Source organism: Atractosteus spatula, chromosome 12 (assembly GCF_055471065.1).
Source record: "Atractosteus spatula isolate fAtrSpa1 chromosome 12, fAtrSpa1.hap1, whole genome shotgun sequence".
Taxonomy (NCBI): domain Eukaryota; kingdom Metazoa; phylum Chordata; class Actinopteri; order Semionotiformes; family Lepisosteidae; genus Atractosteus; species Atractosteus spatula.
In genome coordinates this window covers 20,913,008-20,934,604 of record NC_142717.1, presented here as the reverse complement: position 1 = coordinate 20,934,604, position 21,597 = coordinate 20,913,008, and the positions used below count along the sequence as shown (strand labels likewise).

General features: G+C 37.4%; 2 protein-coding genes across 18 annotated transcripts in view; one reads left to right on the top strand and one right to left on the bottom strand.

The window, feature by feature from the left end:
- The window catches only part of golga4 (golgin A4), an 84,368-nt gene extending 72,000 nt beyond the window's left edge, over window positions 1–12,368 (bottom strand). For 2 of the 3 annotated variants that reach the window (XM_088928666.1, XM_088928667.1), the window contains exon 1: window positions 12,153–12,368. In XM_088928666.1, the coding sequence (XP_088784792.1) occupies window positions 12,153–12,230 (78 nt within the window). In that variant the 5' untranslated portion in view covers window positions 12,231–12,368. The remainder of the gene's footprint in view (window positions 1–12,152) is intronic. The other variant, XM_088928668.1, reaches the window with a different exon arrangement.
- Window positions 12,369–18,192: 5,824 nt separating this feature from the next.
- lrrfip2 (leucine rich repeat (in FLII) interacting protein 2) overlaps window positions 18,193–21,597 on the top strand; it is a 72,553-nt gene continuing 69,148 nt past the window's right edge. For 13 of the 15 annotated variants that reach the window (XM_088928840.1, XM_088928839.1, XM_088928828.1 and 10 more), the window contains exons 1-2: window positions 18,193–18,581; window positions 20,781–20,951. In XM_088928840.1, the coding sequence (XP_088784966.1) occupies window positions 20,862–20,951 (90 nt within the window). In that variant the 5' untranslated portion in view covers window positions 18,193–18,581; window positions 20,781–20,861. Of the gene's footprint in view, window positions 18,582–20,780; window positions 20,952–21,597 lie in introns of those variants that run through there. The other 2 variants (XM_088928826.1, XM_088928832.1) reach the window with 2 other exon arrangements.

The following is a 21,597-nucleotide window of genomic DNA, read 5'->3' as shown; positions in this document are numbered from 1 at the left end:
GTAGACAGACTCAAGGCAAATAAGATACTTATGGGTACGCAGACATTCACGACAGCAACATACGAAACGTTTGCACGTACTGTATAGTTAAGTTATTACTTGGTTTTCAAAGTGCAACGAAATACAATATTGTTGTTGCTGCTGTTCTGGTTGTTTTTATCCCGTAAAGCGTTTTGAGAAGCCACCTTTAAAGGCGATATATACTGTAAAACCACTGATTCTTATGGAATGTGTTCCGCGGGAGATTCAAATTTTTATTTATTTATTTTTTAATCGCGTATCTTAGGAAATCTCAGTATAACTTTGTTCATGAACAGTGGCATGTTACATTATCATTCGTTTTTTTAACAAGGCTCGCCAGCTAATGTGAATCGAAACCTGTCTTGCTAGCTTTTAAAGTCGTGCATGTGTAAACTGTACTAGAGGGCATGCAAGTTACTCTGCCCCTTTCAGCGGCAGGGAGTCCCTCTGCTGCAACACACAGCAGACAGAACGGGAGACTATTGCCTTTCATATCTGACACCAGTGAAGTAAAAGGGGTGTCTAAAGGGGTGATTTTAGACCACATTTTAGTTACTTTATTTTGTTTACTTTTAACATTTCTGTAATTTACAGTAGATGTCACAATAGAAGCCCGAAGCCTATTATACTCAGTCTAGCCTTGGATCCTCTGAGTCCCTTGACTCAGTTATTGCATATTAATTTCTTGAGATACGCGATTCCATATTATATTCCCTTTTAATCAAATTCTAAAAGTATGCTTGTTGACTCCGGTATCGCGTTACTTAAAGACTTCGATGCTTAAAATGTTTAGGGAGAAATGGAATACTGGTGTGTATGTTTTCTTTAAAGTACCGAGACCAGCCATATACTGAATGTTTAAGTTCCAAAATTAATATCGTTTATGGACTTCACACGCGTTGCAGTATGCTCCTATTCTTTTTATGCTCAGGCACTAAAATCTCCCTTCTGCTTTGTGTAAGGATGGTATCAAGAGCAATCTTAAGTGGTGAGAAAGCTGTGTTCAATGTATTTAAGGGACTCAAAAGTAAAAGAAGATGCTTCATATTGCTTGACTAATTTTAAAAACCAAGTTATAAATGCAGACGCTCCCTCGGTGCGCTGCTCTGGTGCGCCGGCTGTTACACAGTGCCTGTCTGCCGTAAGCGTTACAATATACATACCCAACACTGCTTGTACCCATCTGTCATGCAAATAAAACACCTTGAATTGAATTGAATTGAGGGGAGAGGGGGGGAATACTAAAGCCAATACTGGCTCAATACCCTCAATGGGCTTTGACGTGCTAATGCGTTGGTTTAACAGTCCGGGTGTGGCAGGCTTCCAATGTCAACTCGACTCGATTGGAAGACAATGAACGTATTTTAGCCCTAAATGAATTAATAGCAAACATGGTTTACATAAAATACATTTTTCCAAGAAAGTTTATAATAATACGATCTATAGTTGAAATCTGAGCCTACTTTAAAAATAAAGGAAAAGCATTTTCAGAGAGTAATCATGCTGTGTTTATGTAGAAAAAGCGATTAGGTTTACGAGCAATCTAATTACCTATTCGCTTAAAACGCTATTAAAAATTTACTCTGTTGCACACACACACACAATAGAAGCAGGCACCGCTGTCAGAAGGGAAGATATGTTCAAAATATCGCAAATATCGATCATGTTGCGATATTTTGAAATATAAAAGTCAATTGATTGTCCATAATATCGCTATTCTATTTTTTCGAAGAAATGTTTGTTAAAAGAAAAGACCAGCACCAGCTGGATTCGAAAACACAACCTGTCAGCTGGTAGTCACGTCTACAAGACAGCTCACATGAACAGGCAGGCGAAACAGCCCTACACAGCCCTGTCGCAGCACACGAATACCATTATTAAATTCTTTAGATACGCGATTCCATATTATATTCCCTTTTAATCAAATTCTAAAAGTATGCTTGTTGACTCCGGTATCGCGTTAGTTAAAGACTTCGAAGCTTAAAATGTTTAGGGAGAAATGGAATACTGGTGTGTATTTTTTTCTTTAAAGTACCAAGACCAGCTATACACTGTATGTTTATGTTCCAAAATTAATATCGTTTATGACCTTCACACGCGTTACAGTATGCTCCTATTCTTTTTATGCTCAGCTACTAAGATTTCCCTTCAGTGGTAAAATTCAATACCTACAACGGGCACAGCAAAGACGTTTACTGTCTTTCTACGACAGACCAACGGACCACGAGTGCCCCTGTCGGTCAACCAATCACGTACTGCGGTGCCCCGCGTCATCTTGCGTCATACTGAGCGACGTCACCTGCGGTACGTGTCTGTAACGCGCACTTTGAATGGCTGCATCTGTACGTGTGTACATGTCTGTGTGTCTGCCCTGCAATGAACTGGTATTTTGTCTATGATGTATCCTGCTTTAAATCTGTTGCTTGCCAGGATAGTCTCTGGCTCCACCATGACCTTGTATTTAATAAAGCAGTTAGAAAATGGATAGACTGATGTTTTCCATCTGAAAAATATTGCTATGCCATCTGGGTCGAAAGCTAAAAAGCTGTGATATCCTACTTGCAGAAATCTAGACTCCTAGGTTCTCAATGGGAGTGCTCTCCAGTACCTACCAGATATGTTTATCTACACCCTGATAAAGTTTTTATCATGTGCATTGTTTTACATGTCTCGCTTTAATATGAATTATTTCTAAGTGGTGATAATCTTTATTGAGTGCATGTCTCCAATTACTTGCTGTGTTTTGGAAAATGTTTTAATAAAAATCTACTTAATAGTATAAAAACTTCAGAAAAAAGGACACTCTTCCTATCCTGCCTGTGTGGATATGTATTCCTACTGATCAGAGAATATAATTCAGATGTACTCTGATAGAAGTCAGGGAGTCCACTTCAACAACAAGGATAATTAACTCCCCACACTCACCACAACATGCAAATAAATGCAATTTATTTCCAGTCATGAGTATACTTCTTCATAATTTCCCTTAGGTCTCATTCTTGAGCAAGATGTAGACCATTGACCATTCACCTTTAAGTATTCTGAACTCTTTTCTTGAGGCACTACAGTAAGAACTATTATATTAAAAAAGGCACACAGTGTTGTATTTTAGGTCAAGCTTCTTGCTTTACTTGTAGCCAGCAGCCATATCAACCTGCAACTTACAACTGGCAACCCAATGAAGCGAAGTAGGCATGAGCCTGGTCAGTACCTGGATGGGAGACCTCCTGGGAAAACTAAGGTTGCTGCTGGAAGAGGTGTTAGTGGGGCCAGCAGGGGGTGCTCTTCCTGCTGCCTAAGTGGGTCCTAATGCCCCAGTATAGTGACAGGGACACTGTACTGTAAAAAAAAAAAGGCGCCGTCCTTCGGCTGAGACGTAAAACCGAGGTCCTGACTCTCTGCGGTCAATAAAAATCCCAGGGAGTTTCTCGAAAAGAGTAGGGGTGTAACCCTGGTTTCCTGGCCAAATTTCCCATTGGCCCTTACCAATCATGGCCTCCTAATTACCTCCATATATGAATTGGCTTCATTACTCTGTTCTCCTCTATACTAATAGCTAATGTGTAGTGAGCGTTCTGGCACACTATGGCTGCTGCTGCATCATCCAGGTGGATGCTGCACCTTGGTGGTAGTGGAGGGGAGTCCCCATTACCTGCAAAGCTTTTTCAGTGGAGTATCCAGAAAAGCGTTATATAAGTGTAAGCAATTTTTATTATTATTATTACTACTACTCTCTCTGGCATAATCCCTTAAAATCCAATAAAGCGTTATAACTGCACTGTTAAATTATAAAAAAAACCTGAAAACTCTTATCTGAGTCTACAGGATATGAATTGATTACCTTTTACACTGTTTAAGATAGCTATAACTGGCTGCCCCTTTTCTTCACCTGATTGGCTCAAGGTGTGTCTAACATTGGTATGGACTAAATTTTCTTTGAGATTATTTATTGTCTGGATTAAAAAAAAAACCCTCAGTTTCAGGACTAAGACACAAACGTATCTTCCAAGATTGACATCCTCTGAAACATATGGTCAACATGTACGAATACAATCAGGTTATCTTCATGCATTTCACACTCAGCAGCTGAAAGGTTATGCTCTAGTAATGTGACATAAAGCAAAAGCTTTATAACAATGAGGCAAAGCAATGAACACATTGTTGAACAACCTAATTAAACCAAAAACTAAATTAAGTAAAATGTAGTAACTGTAACATATGTTGAAGCTTAGAGATTACTCTATGTAAGGCAAGGTGCGGAAGCAATGATAAAGCAAACAGCAAAAGGCATGTATTGTGGAAAAAGGTTATGTAATTTAGAATATTTTGTTCTATTCTGTTCAATTTTGGTTATCATAGCAAAAAAAAGGAGGATAAACATCTTCAGTCTAGAAAAGAGCAGACTTGATTTAAGTATATAAAATCAGAATAGGAGATAATTTCATATCCTGTAGTGAAACAATGATACCATGTCATAATTAGAAACAAAATGAAGGAGGGAGAACTGAAAATTCTTGTTTACATACAAATACAGCCATTCAAAATTCGCATCAAAACTTGTGTCTGTGGTAAGCTAGGTGCACTGTACTGTAGTATGATTCGGCATGGCAAATTTAACTTTTCACTGCCCAGAGAAGATCAACAAGTGGCACTTATGGTGCATTAGATGTTAGTGAAACCACTTAATACAAAATATTAATATGTAATTCTGGTATTTTGGGTATTTTAGTTAAATAAATGTTGGTAGCTGAAATTAAAAATAACCAAAGTATAATAACATTTCTGAATATCACTAACAACATTAATTTCTTAATATAAATATTATATATTTATAAAATGGTATTGGTAGCCAAAAATAAAAAATAAGGCTCATAGCAGTATTCCCCCTTCTTCATAAACATCTTCTGGATCAATTTTTTTTACTTGGTCATTTGCTGTAGTTATCTGATGTGCTCATTTTAACTAAACTTCCCATCAACACTCACTGTTTTAATCATTATAATAGAAAATAAACACTTGTAGAAAATGGAAAAAGCAACACTTGCAGTTTTTAATTTAGCTCATCCAATCAGAGTGACACATTGGCAATTCAGCGGTAGAATTCCCACCTGCCACATAGAAGAGTGGGGTTTGATTCCCAGCAAATGCACAAATAGCAACAAATCCCCCCCTTGGGCATAATAAAAAACTAATTTTCTAATAATAAAATACAATAAATGATAGGTATACTACATTGACATTTTTATTATTTTTTTATATCACAGTATTTTAAATAATAACTAATAATAAATGCAGTAAGAACATGCATGAACCTCCATAGAGTTAGCAAACATGTGAATACAGCCATAGGAGGGGTAAAGAAAACCAGATCTACTGGTTATAGGCTTTAAAATCATACAGTATCATATTTTAAAGCAAACAAACACGTACAGTAAAAAAACAAAACAGGAGCCAAATTAAAGTAAGTTTTGATTTGAATAACTGTCGATCATGTACTGTACATTCAGTTGCATTGCAGAGAAGTACTTTTAAATTAAATTGTAGATATCACAATTTCCCACTGTTAAATTATATACTATCCAAAGAAAAAAAAATTAAAGTAAAAATTAGAACAAAAGAACTTAAAAACTTAATTTAGCGGATGTTCAGCTCACTATTTTGTGAAACTACTGTGCATCACCAGTTTTACTGGAGACATACTGTATTAGACATTACACAGAAAATACATTTTTATTAAAATTCATCTGATGTCTACAAAGCATTGTGTGGAATGAAATGAGTTTAAAAGCCAGCAGAATGTCCTGACTTGGGGCACAGCACACATACACTCATACTGAACAGCAAGTAAGTAAGAGGGAGAGCACGTGCAACATATAAACTCAGTACAGTTTGTTTCTCTCTAGCTGGCCTCGTGGTCATTTTATTGACAATTATTTCAATTGCCCATTACACCAACAAAGTAGCATAAAAGACTATAAACAAAGATTTAAGATATGTGATGTTAGGAAACGGTGTTCACATCTCCCCGAATCCCCCTCCACCCCCTTCTCCCCTGTGAGGATGAGGAGGCTGGGAACCCCTGCTGAGTGAAAAGTTACCAAGGGCTACAAGTGCAAAGCTTGAGACAGGGGGGAGGAGACAACAGAAAAAAACAGAAAAAAAAGGAATTTGATATTATAAGACAGTCAGTGAGTTATACTTTACCTGACTATCATGTTCTTAAGCATGAGTATACAGTCTTGTGAAAAAGAAAGTACACCCTCTTTCAATTCTATGGTTTTACATATCAGGGCATAAATAACAATTGTCTGGTCCTCACCAACTTCTATAATTAGACAAATCTAGCTCAGATAACACATAACAGATTTCACTATGTCATTATTTATTCAACAAAAAGTAAGCCAAAATCCAGAAACCATGTGGGAAGAATTTACACCCTTACCGCTTCCATAGGAATTAAGATGGTAATTAGCAGCAAGGTGCTGCTAATCAAATGCACTTGATTAGCTGATCATCAGGAAGTGCGACCACCTCTATAAAAGCAGAACTTTTGGCAGTTTGGTGATCTGGAGCATTCAGGTGTGTGTTAACACCATGCCATGGAGAAATGACATCAGCAATGAACTCAGAGAAGCAATTGTTGCTGCTCATCAATCTGGGAAGGGTTATAAGGCCATTTCCAAACAATTTGAAAAATATCATTCTACAGTGAGAAGGATTATTTACGAATGGAGAACATTCAAGGCAGTTGCCAATCTTCCCAGGAGTGGGCGTCCCAGTAAATTAACCCCAAGGTCAGACCGTATAATGCTCAGAGAAAACGCAAAGAACCCAAGAGCTACATCTAGGGATCTACAGGCCTCGGTTAACTGGTTAAATGTTAAAGTTCATGACAGTACGATCAGAAAAAGACTGAACAAGTATGGCTTTCATGGAAGGGTGGCCAGGAGAAAGCCCCTTCTCTTCAAAAAGAACATGGCAGCATGGCTTAGATTTGCAAAATTGCATTTGAACAAACCACAAGTTTTCTGGAACAATGTCCTTGGAAAGACGAGACCAAAGTGGACATGTCAGGTCATTATGCACAATGCCATGTTTGGCAAAAACCAAACAGTGCATCACCACAAGCACCTCATACCAACCGTCAAGCACGGTAGTGGAGGGGTGATGATTTGGGGTTGTTTTGCAGCCACAGGACCTGGGCACCTTGCAGTCATCGAGTCGACCATGAACTCCTCTTTATACCAAAGTATTCTAGAGACAAATGTGAGGCCATCTGTCCGACAGCTAAAGCTTGGCTGAAACAGGGTCACGCAACAGGATCCCAAGCACACCAGCAAATCTACAACTGAATGACTGAAAAAGAAAAGAATGAAGGTGTTGGAATGGCCCAGTCAAAGTCCAGACCTCAAAACCATTGACATGCTGTGGCGAGACCTTAAGAGAGCTGTGCATAAACAATGAACTGAAGCAATGTTGTAAAGAAGAGTGGGCCAAAATTCCTCCAAAACGATGTGAGAAGCTGATAAACCCAGAAAATACAGAAAATGATAACTTCAAGTTATTGTTGCTAAAGGTGGTTCAACAAGTTAATGAATCATGGGATGTACTTAGTTTTTCACACATGGCTTCTGCATGTTGGCTTACTTTTTTGTTAAATAATGACATAGTGGAATCTGTTATGTGTTGTTTGTCACCTGAGGTTAGATTTACCTAATTTTAGGACCTGGTAAGGACCAGATGATTTTTTGTTATGTCCTGATATATAAAACCATAGAATTGAAAGAGGGTGTACTTTCTCTTTCACATGACTCTACATTTGCATTTAATACATAGTTCAGACTTGAAGAACAGGATTAGTTACTTATGGTTCAACAAATAAAACACTAAAAACTGCAAGATCTGGTGGTAAATTAACTATTGCTCCTTTGGTTTGTGCTTCTTCACACATCAGGAGCAATAAACGTCACATTTGCTTCAGTAGTTCTACACTACACAGTTGCATCTATTTTATTGCTACTTTTATTATTAATATTAAATTAATATTTAACATACTGTAATATATAAAATTGATAAAAAAATGTCAATATGTGCTGTTTGTCATGCCATGAGACGTGTTGCTATATGCCACTTGACGTCTCTTGCATTTTAAATGGCTGCATCTATAGCTGGAAACAGAATATTTTTTTCTATCAAAAGGCTGGTTGAAAGTTTAGTTCACTTAGCTACTAATTTCCTTAATAAGCAAGAAAGGTTGCAAATTAAAGGAGACCTTTTAGCCTATCTTATTTTCATATGTTCTAGTAAGGGATGTTCAGCCCTTGTCCAAGAGAGCTCTAGAACAATAGATTAAGTAGGTCACTACTAAATTACTATAGCTTTAAAATATAGAACAATTTCCCAGCATCTAAGCTCCCCAGAATGACAGTTTTTGTCAGATGTTGCTAATCTTTAGAAGCAGATGACCTATAAAACTAACTGCAATGGAGCTCACCAGGACCATAGCTGGAGAGATTCCTTTTCTAGTAATATATCCATAAGAACATCAATGAAAATTACAAACACCTCTTTAGATTTGAGACTACAAGCATTTTTACACCTGTAAGTCTTTGCATTTCACTTGTAAAGTAAGTGTTCAAATAATATAAAAGTAAATTCCAAAAATATAAATTATATGAACTATAATAACGACAGTTTTCTGAATTACTAAAAAAACGATTGTTTGGTTACAGATTTATTTTCTTATTATACTAGGGTCAATGAGACAAAAATGTTTTGGATTACAATATTTAGGTGTCTTGCTCTAACAAAACAAATACATAATAGGTCAAAAAGGGAAAGCCTACTATGGCAAAGGAGACACTATAACAAATTCAATGACATTGCAGATTACTGTTATATAACCAGATAAGCAAAAATATAAACCAGCTATGCCTAAACAGAGCCCTTCTGCCCACTTTCACAAAGATGGAGCCTCAGAAGCTATTAGGGGTACTACTCAGCATAAGACTAGTAAATATGCATGAGCTGCCCATGATCTTCAAACAATCTATTCTGTGTTGGTCCAAGTGGTGTCTTCTGGTCATTTGTACAGTACCCAGTAACAAAGAGCTCAAAAACTGTAGAGCAGTGTTTCACATGCTTTTCTGTACCAGGGACCAGCTTTTGAAGGACCCCCTCCTCTGAGGACTGCTTAGGCTAAAAAAGCGGCCCATAACAAGAATACTTATTTGGCAATATTATGTAAGATCCTAGCAGGGGCCAGGAAGCACTGCTCTAGGGATGGGTGCTGGTTCACGGATCAGGGAATGAGAAACAGGCTGTAGCATACTGATATTCAAAGCTTTGTTTTAGTTACTTTAGGGTTTACTTGAATGGTTCATTTTCTGTTTTAAACTGACAAAGAGAAGCCCTCTCCACTACAGAGCCCAAGACCGGAGTATTGTGCAGACAATAGTATGTAAATAAGATTTATATTTGGGGTTATAAACTAAATAATGAGTATATACAAAAAAAAACACAAGAGTCAAGGAACCGGTTTAAAAGAAGGCTGATTTGTAAATCAAACGTGTTGAAAATAAACATATAACCACTTATTTCATAAACAAACATGAGCATTAACAAAAACATTCACAACCTGCACTTTACAGCCATACTCACAAAGTAGTTATCCTTGATCTGGCCAAAGAAGTGAGACGGTTAGTACAAATAGTGTCAGTGATAGCATATTTTCCTCATGTATTGATGAGTACAGACCACAAGATCAAATTCGCATTGAGAATCAGTCCTGGACCTCAATGTGCAAGTGAAATACAAAGGACAACACAATGACACTCTTGCAGCTAGAAAAAGCGGCCTATAACACACAAGTTTTTGCTGCAATTTATTCTGAATCGAAAATAACTGCCTGAAAAACTTTTTTTTTTTTAATACTGGCAATTCTATTGCCATTTCATTACACAGGAAAATGGCTTTAGTTAACGCCTTCCCAATTTGTCAGCTTATACTCCAAATAACTTTGTGAACACTATTCTAAACATAGTAATAGTGATGTACTGCAGAGTTATGCTGGGTCTGATGATCACTGAGCTGTACAGCAAATTGCTTTCAGTTCATAAATGAACATGTGAGAGCACAAACTACATTAGTGTCCCAGAGTGATAACATTTACTTTGCAAGTTACAGCTATGAATATCAACACCAGAACACATTCCATTCAATCATATAATTATTTTAAAAATAGAATATTACTCTGATAGCTAGCTGTAGATAGATGTATAGTGTTATGGTTTTCCAATGTAAAAATATGAAGGGCAGAGGTGAACTAAACTGTTTAAATTGAACATTGTGAAACATACATAGCAAATAAACATACAGAAATTTACATTATATACCTGAAACAAAGACGGTAAAGGAATTGATGGTATTATGCTAATTCATCATATGAGAATAATTAGATTTGTGATATTTTTCTAACGATTGGACCCGATAACTACATTTAGACCTTTTAAACTAATCAAATGCACAACATGAAGGGATTTAACAACAAATCAGTGGTTTTAAAAGTCAACCAAAGTAAGAAGCAGATAATTAAAATAATCCTTCATTATATATTAGTATGATTTGCCAATAAAGATTAAACCTCTCTGGATCTCCTAAGGCTTAGTCAGTTCCCAGAAGCCTTTGCAAAACTGCTAGAACAGCATTCTGCCAAGCTTAAAAGCTCATTTGGCCGATTCCTTTTATCTTGGAAGACTGATGACAATCATATATTTACTATATCCAATTATGCAGTATATTTGAAACCATCGTAAACAAACAAGAGGAGAGAGGAATCCAAATAGGAGAAATTCAGCAGAATAAAATGACTGTCAATTACACTGAAGCAGATATTTCCAAGGCATTTTTTCCACAAACTAAGTGAAGTGTGTAAGAGGAAAATGTGGTTTGGTCAACAAAGACATACCAGATGGTCAATACCAACTGTGAAGGGACGTATAGCATAAGAATGCACTTGTACATACTAAGTATATAAATGTACTAAAATCTGAGATTAACAAAATTGTTAAAGTTGATTGGACACAGGCTTCTAACAATAGTAAATAAAATCATTAACCAACACAGCTTTATAGGATAACGTTGTTAAACGTTTTGAGCAGTGCTCATTTTAGAATATTATACTTGTTCAAATGCGTGGAGACTCGCATCGCGCAGGATCAGGATTACACTCTTAACCTGTCACAACAAAAACCGGGAGTCAGTTGTGCCCCCGGGCTCCCTGAAGAACATTTTCCTGTATGCTCTGATCCATTTACGATCGCTAACCTAGATTTTTCCAACACTTCCTCGTTTACCCAACATCATGCACACGACAACTCAATAGCATTGCTAAGATTAAGAAAGAACTAATAATGTCCAAGCCAGAACACAGGCAGTTAGACTAAATGTACTAACGTGACCTCTGTAAAACGTTAAATCATTTCGTCGATCGCACAGGTTGGTTTACGGTTTTTACCACCTGAGAGCCGTCACCAGCAAAGCAGGTGACACGAGTATGACTAACCTATCAATGACACGTGTCCGCATTAGTTACACACCACTCTCTCCAGTAATTTCAGTTAATTAAATTACTGTTTGGCTATCATCACTCATTTTGCCGGAAAGCTTTGATGCTTCGTGCATCGTGCTTTTTAATTAATTCTCTTCAAAGAGGTAGTAAGTCATTACATACATAAGATGAAACTTAATCACCTTTGAAGTAAACATCCTCAAAAAATACTAGAGTGAAAGTGATATCGCAAGCCGGCTAAAATATAAGTTTCAGGCTGACTGATCTTTCGTGACATGCAAAACAAACGTCGCTAGAAACTCAGTTTCGATAAATCAAATGCTGATGCACCTTTGAAACTTACAAGAAAAATAACTAAATGACATCATAGGTCTGACGATAAAACAAACTGTCTGACCTTTATTTATCTAGACAGCCAAGAAAACTAACAGCTGGCCATCAGATTTAATTTTATTGATGTCATGTCATTTTCGTGTGTGTCTTTAAATTCCCAAGGCTGAACCACCGGTAGCTGATAACCATCCGACAGAACAGACTCTCGGAAAGTAAACTCGTCTTGTACCTGGGCCTGCTGCTGAGCCTGCGCATTCCTTTGTGGGGACTGCTCTTCGTTAATTTTCTGCTTCAGTTTCTTGAACATATTTCAAGCCGCTGCTACTGTCAAAAAGTAATCGATGTTAAATATTAAAAGTGCTTTTTTTCCCTAATCCTCGGTCTTTCTATCTTCGAGATCACCGTCTTTCATCTCCCCGCAGGTGAAAGCGCAAACTGCGCCTGTGCGGCCGACGTGGAGCAGAGAGAAATATAGTTACGGCAAACGAAGAAGGACATGTTAGATCAGCGTACTTCACAATTCAAGCGTTTAATAAGGCTTGTGTTTATTAATAACCATCGCGAAATCTAGGTGAATAAAGCAGAGATATTCCTAAACAAATTTAGTGTAATCAGTTTCCTGTACCTTGTTGATTGAACATTAAAAAATATTGTTTTAATTTTAAAAATAAAAAACAACTATATGATACTGTATATGATACCTACAGTATATATATGAACTATATGATAGCTATGTTGCAACCACATGGGAAATTTACATTTTCTTTACATAAATTCCTTACTCTGTTTTGTCAAAATACAAGTTAGAGGGAAAGTCTGTATTGATCTGGTCTTTGCAAACAACAAGAGTGTAGAAAACAAATGCAAGAATCTGTAAAGACCTATCATCATAATATGGTATGCCCTGGTGTACATTTCGAAACTGCTAAGGTAAAGTTCAAAAGTTAACAACTTTAGAACTATGACATAACTTAAGAAAAGCAGAATTTGAATAGGACATTGTAAACTACATCAGTAGAGAATGAATGGTAACAGTTTAAATATATTCTTCTTGAGACACAGAACATATTCATCCCAAAATAAATAAAAAAGTCTGAAATCACTGGCCCAAATGCTTTAATAAGTTGTTTAAAAATATAAGAATTAAGAAAATACTTGAAAATATGTAAAAAGACAGGATACAATTAAAAAATAGGAACAAAAGGGTAAAAAAGGGGGAAAGGCTAAGAGAGTGACAGAAAAACATATTGCAATGGAGGCAAAAGTAAATTATAAATAATTTTGTTTTTCAGTATTGTAACAGGAAAAAAGAAAAAAAGGATAGAGAAAAATATCTCAGAAATAGAAATGGGAAACATTAGTTGATGAAAGTTTGATTATAATTAAATCAATATTTTACTCATGATTACTCAAGGAAGAAATTGCTAACTTGATTCAGGGTGAATAAAGACAAAATTCTATATTAAATAATATCACTATAGAAAAGGCAGATGTTTTACATGTACTAGAAGCATATAATATGAAAATTCCCAAAGGCCTTATGGTAATAACTTTTTAGAGTTCTTTGAAGAAACCACAGCAAGAATGAACATACACAAAGCATACAATACAGTATATTTCGATTTTCAGAAAGATTTGACGAAGTTCCTTATAAATAATTATAAAACTGATGTCAATATGAAAACAGAGAGTACAGGTAAGGCAAAAGTCCTCAGATTAGAGTAATTAATGGAGAACCTCAAGGATCTGTATTAGGACCACCTTTTAAGTAGACATATCATTTACATGTTCAAGAGATTGTGGAAACACAATTTTCCAAGACAAGCAGAAAATTTGTTGTATACAGTTAAAATTGTAGAATTGAAATTAAGGAATATTTAGTTAAAATAGTAAAAATCACTTGTAAGAACATATCTAGAATATTGTGTGCACTTTTGGTCACTATGATATAAAACATAATATCCCAAAATGCATAAGAGTATGTCAAGGAAGGAGCACACAAACACATTCCTGGATTGCAGAAATGTTTTACTCTGAAAATAGGAATACTGTATATTTTAGTCCATAACAGACTATGAGGAGACCTGTTTCAAGGTTTCCAAATCCTCAAGGGTACTGACAAAGCCAACTCCTGTGGAGTTAAAATTAACAGTGAAACATGAACCAGAGGACTCAAGTGGAAATTAATGGAAAGTGCTTTTAAAACTTTAAGAGGCACTTTCTTACACAAAGGATTCTGTTAGTCTTTTTTCAAGAAATGGCTGAAAGAGATCTTCTGATTAAGTAGCTACTATCAAATAATCTTACTAAGTGGGCTTCTCTTATTAGCAACCTTTCTTATGTTTCTATGCTCTAAATATTAAAATATTTCTTATTTGATGTTCTAATAATACGTATGACAATTTCACCATTAGTCAGTAACGATATATACAGTACTATGGCCTGGCAGTGGCCAAAAAAAATTAAATCAAATATAAAATACTGAAATTATTCTCACCTTATAATGACTACTTTGTCATGAAAGACCCCTTGACACCATTTGTATAAGCAGAGGTTAACCCCATTGTCATGGCTCAATTCCATGCATTAAATTTACGCTTATTTCAACAGATGAACTAATTGATCAATGCTCAAACCGATCTGCCGTGTAATGGGGCTGCTGGTGTATTAGATGCAGTACTACAGTAGTGAAGGATGAAGAGAGTCCCCCTTCCTGTGTTCGAAGCACATTGGTTTGCTATGGGATGAAAAGGGATATACAATGCAAGCAAGTATTACTATTAATTTGAGAAATGTGAAGTGGTTTCAGATAGTCTCAAATACTGGATGGTCATTAATTCATAAAAGATGGACCTTCCCTAGTGCATGTCTGCTGAAGTACCATGAATTACCATGATTTAATACTTCCATATGATGCTGCACATTAGCTTTTCTGTGTCCATTTGAGCACTTACTTTACTTGCTAGACCAGTGTATCCTATCTGGAGACTTCAGTTATTCAATTATTTAAGTTTCCCACACTTCACGTCAAACACAAGACTTCATTTTTTAATAATTTTAAAAAATTGTTGTCAGCCAGTTCATTTTTTACCTACTGCCATAATATTGTAGTGATCCACTTCTCCCCAAAATGGACTGTTCTTGTGCCCCATGCCCTTTCCGTTCTGGCTCCCCCTTTCCAGGATTTTACCCCCTTAAAAGAACCTTCTTGCTGCTGGAATCGTTCAGGAGCAGTATCTCTCTCTTCTTTTTTTCACTGCACGGGAGCACAACTACTGTGTCACCAGATGGGAGCTCCTTGTGGCTCCTTGCAGTGGTGAGCGTGATTCACCATTTCCAGTATTACATCCTTGGGCTCCCCTTCACGCTGCACACTGGCTACATTCCCCGGTGTTAGCTACTCTTGTTCTGGGGCCATGGACAATTTCAATCACTGGCCAGAGGCTTACGCTCTACCAGACCTGAAGGAGGAGATAGAGTTTGAGGCCTTAACTGGAGGTGGGGGATTCAGTCGGTTTGGGGTGCCACAGGAACTGCATTCAAACCAAGGTCGGAATTTTGAGTCCCAAGTGCTCCAGTGCATATGCTAACACCTGGGAATCTGAAAGACACGGACCACTTCCTTATACCGCCAAAGCAACAGACTTGATGAGCTGTTCAACCACATCTGGGCACGCAGCTGTTCCTGACTTATTGCATGGCACCAAAAATACTGGGACCTGCATTTGCCACTGGTCCTTCTCTCCTGCCACTTGGCAGTCCAGGAGTCCATTGACTGCACACCCATCTCTTAATGCTTGGCCATGACCTCCAGATGCCAGCTAAGATGGTCTTTTGGTGACTTCTCAACCAAGGCCCTGCTGTGGGTGAGTCGGAATAAGAGACTAAGAATACAACTAAGAGAGCGTATGGAGACTGTCCAGAGGTTTGAGCTGACGAGAGCAGACAAGGGCACTGGTACTACACTTCCAGAGGAAATATGACATCTGGCCCTGGGAGCAGCCCTTCCATTGGGGTGAGGACGTCTGTATTTAATAATAGTAATAATAATAATAATAATGGTAATGGGGACTCCCCTCCATCACCAATGTGCATCACCCACCTGGATGATGGACGGCAGCCATAGTGCACCACCTATCAGTGGGGGGGAGAACAGAGTAGAGAACACCAATTCACAGATGGGGATTGTTACTGTAGGTGGCCATGACTGGTAAAGGCAGATGGGAAATTTGGCCAGGACAAGGAGGTAACACCCCTTCTCTTTTCGAGAAACACTCTGGGATTTTTAATGACCACAGGGTGAGCGCCCACTACTGGCCCTACTAACACCTCTTCCAGCAGCAACCTTAGTTTTTCCCAGAAGGTCTCACATCCAGGTACTGACCAGGCTCACACCTGCTTAACTTCAGTGGGTTATAATATGGCCTCTGGCTCTGTGGTCCCTGTCAGATCCATGGGCCCAAAACTTGATGCCAAGAGGGTGGGGCCCTATTGCATTGTGGAACGGGTGAGTGAGGTATCTTACAGGATGCGTCTTCCTCCGGCAGGTCGTCAGGCGGAGCTGCATCTGGACCAGATGACCTCCTACCGGGGACATGTGGCATCCGCTAGAAGCCTGCTGCAGCCTGACCCTATCTGATGGAAAGGACTCCCGGATCCTGATGGTTTAACAAAGTCCAATAAGATCCAGGAGTCTTCCTCGTTCAGTGTTCCTGACTACACCGTCCCAGTCTCCGTGACCCAGATCATGCCGTTCCCTGAGGAGCAGACAGAGACAGAGACCAATCCAATTGTGAGACTACCAAGTCTCTCCTGAGGACAAGGGACCTGGTGGGGAAGGGGGGAGTCTATCGATCTGCTCATTCCTTGACCTTTCTCATCTGGCTCCCCCTTTCCTGCCCTTTACCCCTTTAAAAGGACTGAGAGACCCCTGCTTGCTCTTTTCTCACCTGGAACTGTTGAGGATCAGCATTTCTCTCTCTTCTTCTCATCTTCAACCTGCTTTGCCTAACCCCTGTGGATAGCACACCCACTGTAAATAAAAAAGGCAATAAAGCTTTCTCAGAGCCAGAATAACAGCTTGCTTGTCTCCCTCCTACCACTAACTGTCTAAATACGCTCAACCTCAACATCACAATAGTTGACTAAGCTGTTCCAATGCTTAACTTCTGAAAGTAAGAGAGTGAGCTAGATTAAATAACCACTAGACTATAAACTTTTATTTTAACTTAAGCGAACAGGACACCAATTAATGAACTGGATATCCTCATTCTTTTAGTATCCTAACATCCTTTGTGTAATTAAAAGAGATATCCATAAAAAAATCTAAAAAGTTGTAGATACAGATGTATTTCCCCAGTAGAGGTCGTTGTTTCTCTATGAAAGGGGAAAAGGCTCGCATTAATTTTGTAGAAAGGTTATAAAAATTCATTTTTTCACCAGATTGAAGGGTGTGTCACAGGATACTAGGTTTATCTAATAATAGGAATTTCAGATAACTCTAGGCTATGATCTTTTATTACCTTACAGATATTCTTCAGTACTTACTCACCTATACAATTTCTAAAGACTTACCTTTTCCTAAATCCACAGATTTTAAACTTTTAACTATAAAGTTTGGACTAACATATTTTATAATAGCTGATTCTTTCTACCGTACTGCATTTTATTATGTGTGAATTTATTTATAATACGGCTGTCTGCAATAAAAACTACTTTTTGTTAAGCAACAGAAAAAGAGTTGAAATAGTATAAAACTGTAAATTTTAAGCTGTTTAAATTTATCAGTGGTTTCATGTACATGTACTGTCATATCTAAGGTGCTTGTTGTTTCCGAGTAGAAGAGAAAGAAAAATCGAAATAACAGTTCACAGTAGACCAGAGACCCATTGGGCAGTAGTAATGAAGGTTATCGTAAAAGATTTTTCCAGTTTTTACTGTTATCATGTCTGATTAAACACGTTTTCAAGCACATTTTGTGGTTGTAAGGAGTTAAACTGTATTTGATAACTTGAAAATAAGGCAAACAACGATTATATTAGCAGTTCAGTTCAAATAAAGCAATATGTTGTAACTCTCCCTACATCCGCAAAAACTCAGAATATGCACATTGTGTTTATACAGTATATATAGATATGTTTTCGCTTCTTCTTTGTCCATGACACTGCACCCTACGAACGCGTGACACTATCGTTCTATCTTAAATGAAATCATCAGCGTCCGCCTCCACCCTAGCCGCACACATCCGGGCATTGCGGCGTCATCGGGTCACCCCGAGAAGCTGGCGAGCGAGGAAGAGACAGGGAGCCGGAGCCGTTTGGGGAAGGGGACTCGAGTAGCAGGAGAAAGGCGCTACTTCTAGCGGCAGCTCTCTGAGGAAGAAAAGCACATAAAGAGACGGTCGGAAAAAATAATAATAATTAAAACAACCCTGTCCTAAATAAATGCCAAGGGAATCCTGGGTGAAAGAGAATCGGGATTTCTTATGTTAAGGTGGACGAATAAGCGGCGGTGTCAGTTTGCGCTGTCACACTGGAAACGGAGGTGAAATTATAACTGCAAAAAAGGGTCTGGCCTTCTTCCTATTCTGAGCCACTTTTCTCTCCCTGGACACAGTGTCTCTGGTATATCGGCATTCTTCCGTTGAACACTGTTAAAGGTAAGTGCTTTGGATTTAAGAAACTCTAAATGAAATATTTTGAGAAACGCTGTTTTCTTGATTGAAATGGGAAACTGCACAAATGCTCTGAGATGTCACTCCGAAACCCAGGTGTAAGACTGCCGTATTTAAAAAAATCACTGTACAGCCGATTTGTCGCGCCTTGTTTTTGAGCCGGTGGCGTTAGGATAGTGATGAAAAAGGATCACTTCCTGGATTTTCATTCTTTCCAATTAAAATGATTATATTAAATTCCGAAAAGCTGGCAAATGGTAACTTGCAAGCTCTAATGACGGAATTGTTCACAAATCGTCGGGTGACACCGACTATTTGTTATTGCCGAAGTCGAAAGTGAAAATGTGGCGTGGAATATTGTAAAAGAAATATTATTGGCATTCTGGTTGTTGCACTTTTAGGGTAAATAACATTATATGGCCGTCCACTAAAACCTTCTTGTCAAGCTTTGGGATTATGACTTGACCAAGTTGGAAAAGTTATGACGGCATGTATTTAAATAATTTAAAGAATATTTGACAGCCATATATTAAATAAAGGGCTTTATTTACAACCATTTTGTCCTAATAAGCATATAAACTTTTTTGCGTTGGAACAAATCTGTTTACACAGATCAATAAAGTGGCACCATGTTTTACATCCTTCACAAAAATAGTACCACAGAAATTATGGATCTGCTTTAAAACAGCAAAGCATTTTTTGTACCGGTAATACAAATTTATTATGAGCTCTAAAATATTTAATAAGGTTTCCTATAACAAAGGAAATGCAGTATTCCTCATTACAATTACTTTTAATAATAAAACATTTTAATCTGCAGGTTAGTTCGTTTTAATGGGAAATACGTTGTTATCTGCTTTGAAGGCCTGGATACTGTTGTTTGCAATGATTGTCAAATCACAATAATGATTTTGTTACTAAAAAGAAACACTCTGCTGATGATGAGCACTATCTTCACTGTGAGCAGTGTTATCTTTTAAATAACTAAACTTATGTATCAGTCTTAGAAGTAATACTGAATGTTTTGTTGTGGGCCAGCATAATTGAGGACCAAAGTGTAAGAATTTTGATTGGTAGCTAGAAAAAAAAATCACTGTTGTCTAAGCTGCTATTTTATTGTACCAATTTTAAATTTATTTGTGGTTCTGTTTTACAAATCCCTTCCTAAAATTTTCATTTGAGATACAACATTAGGATGAGGTGCAAATTAGAACAGGGTTTACATCTGGTTCTGTAAAAGTCTCTACTTGCACAGCACAAATTAGAAAAACAACACCCATTCTGTTCCAGTATTTGTTAATGTTTAATGCTAGTTTAAGTCTGCATAACCATGTGGAAAGTTATTTTCATTTCCATTTAAATATTGAAACCACATAAGAGTCAATTAAAAATAAAGCCACTTAAACTGCAAATGCTTATACTGTACTGTATGTGCTGTCTTTCTAAAAGGGGCTGGAGTAAAACATGTAATGGTGATAGATAAAAATGTTTAATAGATGTTCACACAGTCTTTCTAAACTTCTCTGTGAGGTCGCAGGAAATTCCAACTGTGTTATTCAGCAATACCAATCACCATTTTACTGTCAGCAAAAATAGCTGTCAGTGTAAGACAGGCCTGATCACAGCAACCTCAACTGCCACGCCTAATTCACAGTTAATGTGGGCTGATGGATGCCTCTTGCCTTTTGGTACAGGAAAATATTAACAATTAAGTACTTGTTTTAAAATTATAATGGTTGCTGTCACCTAGTGATAATGCTGTTATAACAATAGTGACAATACAATTGTCAATTATAGAGTCTTAATACCTATCTGGAAAGAACTTTTGTTTTCAACCCACTTTCCACTCTAAGAAGAATAGCAGCTGCATCAACAACGAGAAATGATTTAAAGTTATGTATTTTGGCTATATGCAAAGTAAAAAGAAGAACAGGTCTTATGAATACTTTCAATATAATAAAACACTTAGCTGATCAGAAGAAATGCTCCTTCCGGGAATGTACTGAAACCTGGAGAAATCTACAAAGCATATTAACAGAGCAGTGGCATCATGTTCATGTGTGTTCACGCAAGAGAAATACTGTTGTTTCAGTGGTTTTAAAAGATAAATGCTAGCAAGTGGTATGTTTTTTTCTTCAAATCATGTTTCGTTTTTATTTATACATTTGTATTTACAATTTCCAGTGTGGTGACAGTCTCTGGGAACAGTTTGTTTTTGTCCACTGCTGGATTTTAAGGAAGCTGAATCAGACAGAAGGTGAGGAAATGGGGACACCTGGCTCTGGAAGGAAACGTGCTCCTATCAAAGACAGATTCTCTGCTGAAGATGAGGCCTTGAGTAGTATTGCCAGGGAGGTGAGTAGAAACCTTTTTTTAAGTCCTGTTCTGTCAGTGTAGATTCTGCGTAATGGAGTTTCCCTCAGGGTAAAGCAAAAACATAGAGGTGTACCCTTTCTGTCTTTAAAAGGCTGCGGGCTCTGATAAAACCATAAAACATCCTGAGAAAGCAGATCTGGTTATTACTTTCATTTGTGGTTGTAAAGCCTCTCTTTCAACCTGTTACCCACATACAGTTGGTGTTACAGTAACAGTAACAAAATGCTGTATTTTCTCAATGCAAAGCATATATAAGAGAACTGTACTACCAGTAATAAGTCATGATTTAAGTTTAAATATGTGTTCGTTTTAAATTTAACTATTTTTTACAAGTTCAAATGTAAAAGATCAACTGTAAGTCTTCAGCTGAAGTTATTGCAACACAAAGCACAGTAGAGTGCTTCTTAGTGATCTTAGACTGATGATATGAATCAGACCACATTGTATTCACAGTACCAGTCAAAAGTTTGAGTACACCTGCTTGAAACCAGGTTTTACATGATAATCTGTGCTTTAAACTGTATAACCTTGTCTGTTAACACTTAATATTTAATTACATGATATGTGTACTAATAATCTTAAGTGAACTGCATCGAAAATGTTAATTTTTCATTTTCAGTAAAAG